The 12,837-nt window shown below is 33.2% G+C and overlaps 2 protein-coding genes across 2 annotated transcripts; both read right to left on the reverse strand.

Moving 5' to 3' along the window:
• Positions 1-1,112: 1,112 nt before the first annotated feature.
• Positions 1,113-5,958, reverse strand: LOC18097563 (cysteine-rich receptor-like protein kinase 3). Its single transcript, XM_052452278.1, has 6 exons — positions 5,902-5,958; positions 5,505-5,603; positions 5,156-5,233; positions 4,464-4,702; positions 1,605-1,656; positions 1,113-1,403 (listed from the first exon to the last, which is right to left on the reverse strand). The coding sequence occupies exons 1-6, from the start codon at positions 5,956-5,958 to the stop codon at positions 1,113-1,115; spliced, it is 816 nt and encodes a 271-aa protein (XP_052308238.1).
• Positions 5,959-9,005: 3,047 nt separating this feature from the next.
• Positions 9,006-9,933, reverse strand: LOC7493600 (uncharacterized). The gene has a single exon (XM_002305211.4). The coding sequence runs from the start codon at positions 9,810-9,812 to the stop codon at positions 9,228-9,230; it is 585 nt and encodes a 194-aa protein (XP_002305247.1). The 5' UTR covers positions 9,813-9,933; the 3' UTR covers positions 9,006-9,227.
• Between the last annotated feature and the right edge of the window lie 2,904 nt (positions 9,934-12,837).

The following is a 12,837-nucleotide window of genomic DNA, read 5'->3' on the forward strand; positions in this document are numbered from 1 at the left end:
AATACATCAAAATGATATATTTTTTTTATTTTTAAAAAATTATTTTTGATACCAACGCATCAAAATAATTTAAAAATATTAAATTAAAATAAAAAATATAAAAATATTTTAATTTTTTTCAAAAACAGTTTTAAAACACAAGAGAAAAATTCTTAACAATTTTTCCCGCTATCCAAGCACATAAAAAAAAGGAGTACTTTCTTTGAGTTATCGACCAGTCTTCCTTACCTTATCTCTTTATCGTGATTTCATCTCCCTCTTTTTTATCCGCTATGCAAAACCTTCATCTCACTGTCCACCAATAATATTTTATTATATTTTTGTTTTAGGATTTTTTAATCATTTTAAAAAAATAATGATAATTTTATAAATATTTAAATAATTTTTATTAATTATTTTTTAAAATAAAATGTTATTCAGGTTTCAAACTACAAAAGATAAAATGTAATTTTTCAAATTATAAAAACAAAGTGTTATTCATGTATCAAATTACAAAATGCAAAGAGTAAAATTTTAAACTATAGAGATAAAATATAATTCGCACCAAATCATAGGATTTTATATGTAATTTCTCCTTATTTTTACCTTTATAATTTTAATTTTTATATTTTTAAATGAAAGTTTATCTCTTAATAATGTTAAATAATTCGAGTATTGTAATGAATTGCTTATTTGCGATGATTTTTTTTTTCAAAATAATTTTTAAATTATATTTTATATATATAAAAATATTTTTTTTATGTAATGGCTTGAACTTTTCATGCAATCTTTAACTTATTTATAGGATCATTTATCCCATTTCAGACCTTAAATTATACTTCACCTTATCTCTGTTCACCAGCTACATTTATTTCTTTCAAGTACTCCTATATATATATTTCATCTCAAGTATTCAATATCATTTAAAGGGAGATGAGTTCTGTGGCAGGTTATTCCACAACAGATGTCAAGTGAAAGTTGGAGGAGTAGCGTTCTCTTTCTTTTGAACAGTTTTATTTTCTGTGCCAATCTCTCATGGGGTGATATGATGACATAAATTCACAGGTCTTATTTACTACTTGTCTTCAAGACTTGTAGCCGAAGTTGCTCTTCACATTTTATGAATCAATCCGTCATGGAGCAGACACCACGGAGGAAGAAGTAGAAGTGGACCTGTCCCCATGGACCCTTTCAACAGATTCAACAAAGTATCGTCTGGTTGGCTGCGTGCTGTGCTCCCGTGAACCCAAGCTTTTGAGCAAAACAACTATTTCGGACATTGGTGGCCTTAAAGCTGGTGATGATTGAGTGCATATTAAAGCAATCTCGATGATTTTCTTTGCATTTTCTGCTTCAGATTCTTTGGGGTCTAAGCTTTCATCCACCAATTCAAGGTTTGTGCCATCCTCATAAGCTACCATTCTCTAACAGATAAGCATAAAAGTTTCGAGTTCACAGGTGGAACTTGTCACTCATGCCTGATAACTGCATGCATGAGTCATGTAAACTTCTTTTAACAGCGGCTGTGATGCAGCGAACTTCATTTTGAAAATATAATATATATATATATATATATATATATATATATAGTGTCTTAGTTAAGGTTCTAGCCTTGCGGGACTCGCCTTCTTGAAGAGGTATTCAGCACCAGGACCAGCTATCATCTCACTGCTCTTTCTGCTACTCGCGATTTCAAGGAGGGTTGTTTGTAGATACAGTGTGTTGGATTTTGATTTATAATTGTATCCACTTTAATTTTTAATTTTTTATAAAATATAACTTTAATATTTTTTTTAAAACTCGAGCAGGTTGGATTGGGTTGGGATAAATTTTTGTGAATAGTACAGATATTTGTAGGTGAATATATTAATTTTTTTATTCTTTGACGATTTTAAAAAAGAAAATGAGTTACAACAGTCGAAACTAGATAAAACCTCTAAAATGTATATATTAAAAACAACATAAAAATATCAAAATTTTCATATAACACCAAAACAAAATAAAAATCATTGTCAAATATTTTATCAAATAGTTAGAATATAATATTATACAAAAAGACAAACAAGAACAAAAAGACTATAAAATACTTTTATGTTTGTGATTTGACTAAGAAAATAAAAATTCAATATGAATTCTTGAAATTTTCATTTTTTTTCTCATGGTTTATTGGTTATCAAGTAGAAAAGATTAGAATTGTAAAATACATCATCACTTCATCATATTAAACTTAAAAAATAACAACTTTAATTTATGTGAAACTTAGGAACAGAGAGAATGGAAAAAGATAAAGGTAGTGTTTGGTATATTGAAAATATTGATTAGACTAAAACTATATAGAATTAGACTGGACAAATAATTGTCTTGTCATGTATTTGGTGCGCTTTGGACTAAATCAAACAATTTATCTTATTATCTTATTTTGTGTTTGGTTGATATTAAATGGGACTCAGCCGACTTGAGGTCTAGACTGGTTTAGTTTTTTAGAAAAATAAAGGAATGACTGATTCAACCTGACTTGGTCAAAAAACCAGGTCGACCTACGACTTGGTTGACCCGTGATAAAACACAAGTAAAAGATCTATTGATTTTTTTTTAAAAAAAATTATTGGTCAAAATGAGGTTGATTTTTGTTTAACTTGGATTAACTCGAGTTGACTCTCACGGCCCGTGACTCAAGCTTTTTCCCAAGTCGACCCCGAGTTAAATTTTAAAACTATGATAATAATAATTTTTATTCATAAGTTGACTTAGGTCAACTTGGGTTGACCCTCCTAACCTGTGACTCAAACCTTGCTCTGGGTTGATCCCTAAATTAGGTTTTAAAATGATGATAATAACCATGTTTATTCTTATTTTGACTTAGATCAACCTAGGTTGACCCTCCCAACTCATGACCCGAGTCTTATCCTAGATCGACTCTTAAGTTAGGTTTTAAAACTATAAAAATAACTATTTTTATTCTTACGTTGCCTCTGGTTAACCCGTGTTGACCATCCCAACCCGTAATTTAGGCCTTGCTTCGGGTCGACCTCTTAGTCGTAATTTAGGCCTTGCTTCGGGTCGACCTCTTAGTTGGGTTTTAAAAATATGATAAAACTAGTTTTATCCTTACATCGACCTAGGTTAGTGGTCAACCCAACCTGTGACCCGAGCTTGACCTTGGATTGACTCTCGAGGGTATTAAAACTATGATAATAACCGTTTTTATCCCTATGTTTACCCTAGTCAATGGTCATCCCGACTCGTGAACTAGACCTGATCCCGAATCGACTCTTGATTAGGGTTTTAAAACTATGATAATGATCATTTTTTCTTATATTGACCCGGGTCAATGGTCAACCCGACCTCTGACCTGAGCTTGGCCTTAGGTCGACCCCAAATCAGGTTTTAAAACTATGATAATAATAGTTTTTATCCTCATATTGACTCGAGTCAATGGTCAATCTAACTCATGACCGACCCTAGGTCAACCCCCGAGTTAAGTGTTAAAATTATAATAATAATCACTTTTATCTTTATGTTGACTCGAGTCAATGGTTAACCTGACTCATGACTCGAGCTTATCTCAGATTGACCTTTTTGTCGAGTTTGAAAACTATGATAATAACCATTTTTATCCTTACGTTGACCTGGATCAACAATCAACCTGACACGTGATCCGGGCTTGGTCCTGAGTTGAGCCCGACATCGGGTTTTAAAACTATAATAATAATTATTTTTATTATTACTTTGACTCATGTCAATCGTCAACCTTACCCATGATCGACCCCAGGTCAACCCCGAGTCGAGTTTCAAAACTATGATAATAAGTATTTTTAACCTTACGCTGACCCGACTTTATGGTCAAACCGACCTATAACCTAAGAATGGTCTCGTGTCGACTTCTTTATTGGGTTTTAAAATTATGATAATAATCATCTTTATCCTTAAATTGACTTGGGTCAATGGTCAACCCAACCTTTGACCTGGGCCTAGTCCCGAGTTGACTCTCCGAGTCGGGTTTTAAAATTAGAATAATAATTATTTTTATCCTTATGTTAATCTGGGTCAATAATGCAAATATTATAGATAAATCGGTTTTTTTAAACACCCCTAATTTCAAGGAAAACTATTCCAAAGCTGTATGTGTCAACCTTTTCTGATAACTTTCCATGGACTGAATACTCAGGTGCTGTGTATCCCCAGAATTCATGGGTATTAATTCAAATTTTGACGAGGACAGACATAAAGGCATTTAATAAGTCATTTGTGTTCTATTACAAAACGTTTTAATATGGAAACCAAATCTGTCATGACTAAACGTGAAACACTTCAATTAGCATCGAAAATAGGTATGTTTCAAATCCACCATCATTTATGCCATGTACTTCCTTCAATACAAGGGGACATTGTACAGATCAAGTAGAAGAATTCTTAACTGTTATCAGACTTAAACCTCTTCTATGTAGTGATTAGGTCTGAATAATCACTACATTGTAACTTACAATGTCCCAGCAAATTTTGTGCTAAGGTGGCTCTGATTTTCTGGAAGAAGCCTTGCCAACCCAAAATCTGCTATTTTGGGTTGGAAATCATCATCCAGGATAATGTTGCTGGGTTTTATATCTCGATGAATGATGCATACATGGAATTGCTCATGCGGATAGGCAAGACCCTGAGCTGTTCCAAGGATTATATCAAATCGTTGTTCCCATCTGAGGCCTGAGGGATCCTCGTTTTTCACCTGTTGTCCAAAGGAAAATCCAACTGTAATTTGATTTTCATCTTTTCTTTCTGAAGCTATTTCTGAAGTGGTAACATTTCCAATTTCAATGTAAATGCAGTGCAGATCTTGGCAAGTTGTGCTTCAGCTTTCAACAGGATACAAGCGTTTGGTAAAATCAAGCTTCTGTTTTTTATCTTCAACTTTCTTAAACAGTAATCACTTAATATAACTTTTTTTTAAAAGAAAAAAAACAGCCACAGCCACTAAACTTACAAGCACAGTAAGGCCACCGGAGTAGCATTTATGAGATTTTCGAGATAGGAGAACCATACCAAATAAGAATTTATTGAGGCTGCTATTGCTATGAATTCATAGACAAGAAGTAGTTCTGGTCCTTTACTACAACAGCCGAGTAGACGGATAAGATTGCGGTGATGAACATTGCTTATTTTCAAGTGTGACTTCACTTGCGAAATCTGCTTTTGCCCTGTTGGATTGGCCTAGAGTTAGTTTCTTTACTGCAACAATCTTCCCATTCTTCAAAATACCCTGTTATGTTAGATTGACACAGCAGTACAGGAAGCATTAACTAACAATAGAACAGTGAGGCAAAGAGTAGAATTGAAATTTCCCATAAAGAACAGTATCAGAATATGACCATTCTCTCATATCAGATCTGATTTTAATTCGTTATTACTGTAATCTGTGGCGCCTCGCAACTCAGTTGCGTCCAATATATTACCTGCTACATTATTTGGAGCCAGGGTTTCACTCTGCAATAGAATTACCTAAAAACTGAAAATTGTGGCCATGCTATTACCTTACCTCTAGGAGTTGCCTTCCGCTTCCTTGATAGTTTAAACCAAACAAGCAATCCAGCAATAAGCAAAACAAGAGCTACCCCTCCAGCCACCGTCGCCTGCCAAAGGCATTTCTCTTATGCTTCAGTATCATATGTAGGCTTCAGTCGCCTGTCTGCGCGTTACGGGCTCAAATGCAGATGTTTCATAGATGATCTACGGTTGACAGTATTTCAATTGCAAATGTCCATAGCTTTTTTTCTACATAAATCATGATTTAATTGGCTAAAGACACCTAGAAATGCATCAAGATGACAAATGTTGGTTGAGAGGGAGTCTCAGTAGTTTTCAAGAATGGCTTGAGGTTGATAGTCTGGTTATCAGCAAAGAAGGGTCTGTCCGAGAATCTCATAAAACATCCTGAATCAATTGCCCTGCCATCCGTATTCGGAGGACATCTCTGTATGTTGCCATAGGCCACTTCAATACAAGCTTGGTGTAATTCAAAGTTTGTAAATATATTCCACTAGTGGAGTATTTTTAAAATATCTGGAAAGCAACATCCATTCCATCCTCCATAGTGCACAGCATAGATTTGGCAGAAAGATGTCAACGACCCGGTTTCTAAGAGCAAAACAAGAGATCAGGTATCCACCATGAACAGCATTCAAACTTCCTCGCCGATGGAAATGAGCTTGTAACGTAATAACAAACTCATGCCTTGACATTCTCAAGATTTAACATACAGGCCTTCCAACCTTGTTTATGATAGCTAGCAAAGTGCTCTCACCTTGTGGAATTGCTCAACTTACTAGTCACTCCACAATTTATCCCAATTAACACAAAATAATATAGAGAGATGCAATGATCATGATCGAAGCTATTCGAAATGCTGCTTTTCCCCAGGCATTGCATTCCATTGGGTTTCGATGTCCAATGCCAGTTCTTTTTGACATGTAAGAATGCTGCGTGGAAATCTCGTGGATGATCATGCATTTCAAACAACTTGAAAATAAGAGAGATTTAAGTTCCTGTAATCTTTCATGGGTTGCTTGATTCAAATCAGAGTATGTTCAAATTCCTGCTTTCCTTGAGATCTGCCACTCACCATTTGCTAACTATGTAGGGTGGACATCTTTTAATTAACATGTGTCATTCACTTTAGTAGGGGTTTTCTTTTTTTAAAATTAGAACAGTAAATTTAAAGTTTTGGTTAAGAAAACCAGCTGAAGTGGCGAACTTTTAGCGATATTAATTAAATGTTGTTATTTTAAAAAAGTGATAAAATAAATGTTGCGTTTTAGAATATTGATATTAATTAACCGGTTGAATATATTTGTACAAACGATTTTACCGTTTCATATAAAACCATAATTTTATAAATTCTCTTTCAAATATATTTTATAAGTATAAAACCATAACTTTATAAATTCTCTTTCAAATATATTTTATAAGTAAAAAAATATATTTTTATCCACCTTATAAACTAAAATACATACTTAAATTAAAATCTTATAAATTTATTGTTCACTAGGTTTCACGAGTAATTCTGAGAAGTTAGGTATGAATCTACCATATTAAATAAAAATATGTTCCAAACAAATTACTTAGATGTTTTAGCATATGTATTTATAAATTAATAAAACAAGTCTAGGCTTAAGAAAAAATCTACCATATTTAAAAAAGAACTTTTGATTTGACTATTGAGAGGAACTATAAAATTGCTACTCCAACTGTTAAATATTAATAATTTTATAGTTTTTTTTATTTTATTTTTTACAAATCAATTGTTTTTTTGTTTTTTTTAATTGGCTCTCTACTATTTGCGCTCCTAAGAAGGAGGGTTACAGTTCAGAAAGAAGTAATATTCATATTATTTGTGGGTGTTAGCGAATGCTCGATTATCTCTCATGTTTAGTTTTTATTTGAAACGATGCAAAAGGGGCTTCTTAGGAGCACAAATAGTAGAGGAACCATCACATAACGCTGTAACTCTCTCTCTCTCTCTCTCTCTCTCTCTCTCTCTCTCTATATATATATATATATATATATATATATATATATATATGCCATCTATTTATTTTTTCAAACTGTTTTTTTATATATAAATACATTAAAATAATATTTTTATTTATTTTTTAAATTTTTTTTTAAAAACATAAAAAAATAATTTAAAAAAAACAGTAATAAATTTCGGCAAGCCTTTGAGCTGCACTCTCAAAGAAGAGCATCTCGTTATCAACCTCCGTCTCAAACAAAGCAAGGACAAAAGGCTACAGGGGGAGAAAGAGGAGACACTGCAAAGTCTTAAAATCTTCATTGAGTCCTAATACAAAGGTAGAAAAAATATTTACTCATTCAAGCCCTGAAGCCACCATACGAGTGTGCTCAGCTATGAAATGGTTGAAAAGCTTTTCTTGAAGAGCAAAACACTCTACGAATAGTGTTCTTGACATAATGCATGTGTGTAAGAAGCTGCAATATACATCTGACCAGTAAAGGAAGTCATGGCTAGATGGGGCTAAGTTTAGGTGACCCAGAGTTTTAACAAATTCCTTGCTGTACTAATAAGCATTGGTACTAGACTATAGAGATGGTGTGAAGATAGACCAATCACATGCACGCAAATTATATCAGAAAATAGATGACCACCTCTTAATCACAGAAATCATGATGTTTCCACTAAGCAAAAGCTTTAATCTCTTTATAAGACCATTCCAACTCCTCTGCTCACTTGCTCAACTCCACAATTCGAAACTCATGAATCTAAAGGATTTCAGTGACTAAAGAAAATGAAGCTTTGATTTGATTTGAACTTGTGTCATTAATTATGATGCCTTTCAGGAATTAGACTTCTACAGCAGTACTAATTCATATTCTCCCCTAGATCTCCAGCACCACTGACCAAATTAATGCATTCAGTGGAAAAATGATGCGACCTAATGCAAGTCAGCTAAGAAAATGACACACAAGGGAATGAAACAAAAAACTTACCCACAAACATCTTCAAATCACAAAAAAATTTGAAGCAGTCTCTATCTCTCAGGAGTACTCTGTTATATACTTTTCAGTAAGTCCCTAATGAGAAGAGACCAGCTCCCATCAGCAACACCTAAAACAATTTCACATCTTTATGCTTTCAGATGGTGAAAGTATATGATAGTGGACATTAAAATCTAGATGCTCAGCCATTCACTACTTGAAGCTTCAGAAGAAGTAGCTGTAGCAGTACAGGGACCTTTTAGTGATCAAAAGCTACATTGCCACTTCACCACTCATCAATGGTAAATGAAGAAGCTTGGGGTCTCAAGTTTTCTTGTATTCTATCCGTAACTAATCCTATCAGCTCTATCTCCCTATTAACATGAAAGCAGCAAAACAATCAACTAGGACAAACACATTAGCTATAAAAACTATGCACAAAATCAATGTCAACCAAACACTAACATTCATCAAATGTTCTTCCAGAAACCTAAAAACCAAGCCACATCCCATCAAATCATCAACCGAAACACGAGCAATTAACGCACCAGAGTCAACTGATATTACATAACAATAAAAGTCAGAGCCTTTCGGCAATAAAAACAACACACACCATAAAAGCATCATCATTTGTTCGTCAATAATAACAACAATTCCATAATAACATAAACATCGATAAAATGAAACCAGTTGATAATTACCGAATTCACTATCTTGATTACTATATACGCAAACCCAAATCAAGAAATTACCAATCTCCCTCATACCGAACCGCATTTAACTTGCTCCGCCTCAGGAATCTTGACATACCCAATTTTCTTCACATCCTCCTCCTCATCATCACTAAAATCTCCATCAAAATAATGACTATAGCGCGGCTGCGAAGGAGAAAAAAAAGACCAAACCAAGTACATCGTAGCTGCGGTAAGAGCACCACAACCGACACCAAAAAGCAAAGCAACCACCACGCTAAGAATATCCTTAGTACGATCACGCAACGAACTCAAATCATAACCACCAAATCCAGGCCAAACCGACCCCACCTGGGCGGTTTCTTGAAAACCCTTCTTGTCATGAATTTCTTGGGATTTCTCGTAATTATTGTTAGGGATGAAAGGGATGAATCTGCGGTTAAAGAAGTTCGAGTGGAAGGTGGAAGTTGAGGTTTCTTCGATTTCAGTAACGATAAAGAAACCAGAAGATGGGTTGTTAGGGTTAGGGTTAAGGGGTTTGATGGACAAGGAATAAGAAGAGATGAAAAGGGTTTTGCAAGGTCTTGCTGAGCATGAGAAGGAGAGGGAGGAAAGGAGGATGAAGAGGGTGAAGATGAGCTTTGAGGGTGCCATCGAGGAGAAGGGGGCAGCCCAGAAGAGAGGATTGGCTGACTTTTTTACTCTTGCTGGGAAGGAAGGTGAAGGAAATGAGGAGAGAGGGGGTACGCAAGGGAGGTTTTATTTATGTGAAGGAAGAAAAGAATAAATAAATGTCAAGAGGAAAAAAAGGTTTCGAAATTTATTATCCTATTATTTGTTTTTTATAATTGTATTAGATAATGAGTTTATGATTATTATTTTTTTAATTTTGTGGGTTGTTGTATTTAAAAGAAATTTTCTTTTAAAAAGATGTATATTTAAATAATATAAAATACTATATTTGTAAGAAAATTTATATCTATAAATAACATATATCTTTTTAAATTTGAATGTGTGATTGAATTTAAGTATTACAAGTTATTTGGATTGTAATATAAAAGGATAATTTTTTAAAAAATATATTCTAAATTTAGTATGAGTCATTTGTTCCTTTAACTAGATTCATGGCATACATTTATTCTTAATATATATAAATTAATTCAAGAATGCTATTTTATTATAGAATAAGAGAAATGAAGAATATGATTTTTTAGGTATTATTTAGGTGAAGGTAACCAATTTTTTTTATTAGAAATTTTATTTGCAAGATGCTACCATACTTATATGAAATAAACAAATTCTCCAACTAGCTTTTGAGAAAAATATTGCCTCCAACATTTTCACCAATAACAACGAGCATGGCACAAACTAGTTTTTGAGAAGAAAAAAAATCTTTTCTTAAGGTAAGTTTAAGAAGTAAGTGTATAAAGATAAGAGGCAAAATCTATTGTTAACCATGTTCATCATCTGTTATAAGAGATAAGTGTTAAACATATAAAACTCTCTCTTCATACATTTATGTCTTCACATCAACACCCCTCTTACACTTGTTAATTTACAAAGAGTCTCTATTCCAATATTAGATTTTCCTTGAGGAAATCTCATTGATCCATAGTTAAGATCAGTCATTCTACCAGCCTATGATGTAACCATGAAAAAACTTATTCCTATCTAAAGTTTTTCATGATCTCATTAGTATCGTCGTCTGCGGAAAGTGGAGTAAAAAGCTAATTTATTCACGTTTTACTTCTCATGAAATTTCTTTTTATGACTAACAAAACTCCAAGAAATAGGATAAAAATTGATATCCATACCATAGAAACTTCAATTCCTTTAGATCTCCAACAACTTTTCCATCAAGTGCAAATGCTCAATAACACAATCCTAACTATACAAGATCAGTTTCACACTCTCTCATCCCTTTAATAGAAAATGAAGTACATAGCTCTATTACATACATCAGGTGCACAAAGACAAACCGACCACCTACACTAATGCTTTTATGAGGTTAAGATTGAGATGTGATATGTGTCCCAAGACTTCAGAAGAAAAATACAAAATGTCCAGAGTACCTTATGCCAGTGATGTCGGTAGTTTGATGTATGCAATGATATGTACACGTTTCAATATATGTTATGTTGCTGGATTGGTTAATTGATATCAATCAAACCCTGGTTAGAAACAATGGATGACAGTCAAAAGGATTCTACGATATCTGAAAGGAACTTCAAATTACATGTTATGTTACCAGAAAAAGAAAGATTTACGATTAATTGGTTACTCTGATGTTGATTGGGAAGAAGATGTCGACTAGTTCAAATCAACTTCAGGATATGTTTTCTTGCTTAGTGATAGTGCAATACTATGGAGGAGCAAGAAACTATCTTGCATAGCCTTATCAATAATAGAGGTTGAATATGTAGCTTGTCCCGCAGCAACACAAGATATTATTTGGTTAAAGAGTTTCCTCAATCACTTGAAAATTATCAAATCAGCGTCAGATCCAGTGACAATTTACTTTGATAACACTACTGCAGTAGCTATGGTCAAAGATCCAAAATATCATGGAAAGACCAAACATATCAAAATGAGATATCACTATATTAGAGATGCAATTACTGAATATGATGTGATCCTAAAACACATTTATACAAATTCTATGGTTGCAGATCCACTCACAAAACCAATAGCAAGGGAAGCATTTGTTAGACATGTGAAATTCATTGGCCTATATAGAATGTAATTGGCAATATAACTAGTTTTAAGGATCATACGAAGGCTTATAATGATTGAATAATGAATAAATGTTATTAGTATATTATGTTATTCATTATTTGTTTTATGAAATATATTGTGAGTATAGTATATTACAATTTGTTAAAGTATGTCCATAGACTAAGATTGACTCACTCACATGAGCAATCACCTCTAGCTTTTGTAAGGTGAGTAGAGATGAGACTATTTGAGTTTTAAAGCTAAATAAGCGTTTTGGGCGTAGTAGGAGCAATTTTAACTCAAAGTAATTATTAAGAAGTTGCTTTGGTTGAGACCAAGATAAGGTTCTTAAATAAAAAAATCGACATGAATAAATCTCCACCATTCATGTGTCTATTATGATTAAATGTGAGTATGAAATTATTCATCTGACACTAATGACAGTGAGCAAATGAGAATTTCTGATTTGATGTCTATTTTTTTTTTCGACAAGACTAAAACTCATATGGTGTATTTTCTTTAACAAGGAGAGTAGTGACATGCATTATTTGTCTTCGGATAAGAAAAGAGTAAGCTCCACTATATCATGTATTTCATACTACATGTGCTAACAACCATTACAGGAATAAAGAATGGATCTCTGCTTCTTTATTATATGAGTCCTGGAGATCATGTATAAGATCTCAATATTTTACCGTTTGCAAGGGATGCATTTATTAGACATGTGTGATCCCTTGGCCTATGTAGAATGTACTTGGCAATATAACTAGTTGTAAGGATCATGTGAAGGCTTATATAGTGATTGAATAATGAATAAATACCATTAATATATTATGTTATTCATTATTTGTTTTATGAAATATATTGTGAGTATAGTATAGTACAATTTGTTAAAGTATGTCGATAGACTAAGATTGACTCACTCACATGAGCAATCACATCTAGCAGTTATAAAGTGAGTAAA

Source organism: Populus trichocarpa, chromosome 4 (genome assembly GCF_000002775.5).
Source record: "Populus trichocarpa isolate Nisqually-1 chromosome 4, P.trichocarpa_v4.1, whole genome shotgun sequence".
NCBI lineage: Eukaryota > Viridiplantae > Streptophyta > Magnoliopsida > Malpighiales > Salicaceae > Populus > Populus trichocarpa.

Coding starts and splice junctions, on each gene's coding strand:
- LOC18097563 (XM_052452278.1), bottom strand. CDS start 5,958: ATGGCAACATACAGAGATGTCCTCCGAATACGGATGGCAGGGCAATTG. Junction 5,234..5,504: donor AGGCAACTCCTAGAGGTAAG/GTAATAGCATGG, acceptor CTAACATAACAG/GGTATTTTGAAGAATGGGAA. Junction 4,703..5,155: donor ACAGGGCAAAAGCAGATTTC/GCAAGTGAAGTC, acceptor TTTGGACAACAG/GTGAAAAACGAGGATCCCTC.
- LOC7493600 (XM_002305211.4), bottom strand. CDS start 9,812: ATGGCACCCTCAAAGCTCATCTTCACCCTCTTCATCCTCCTTTCCTCC.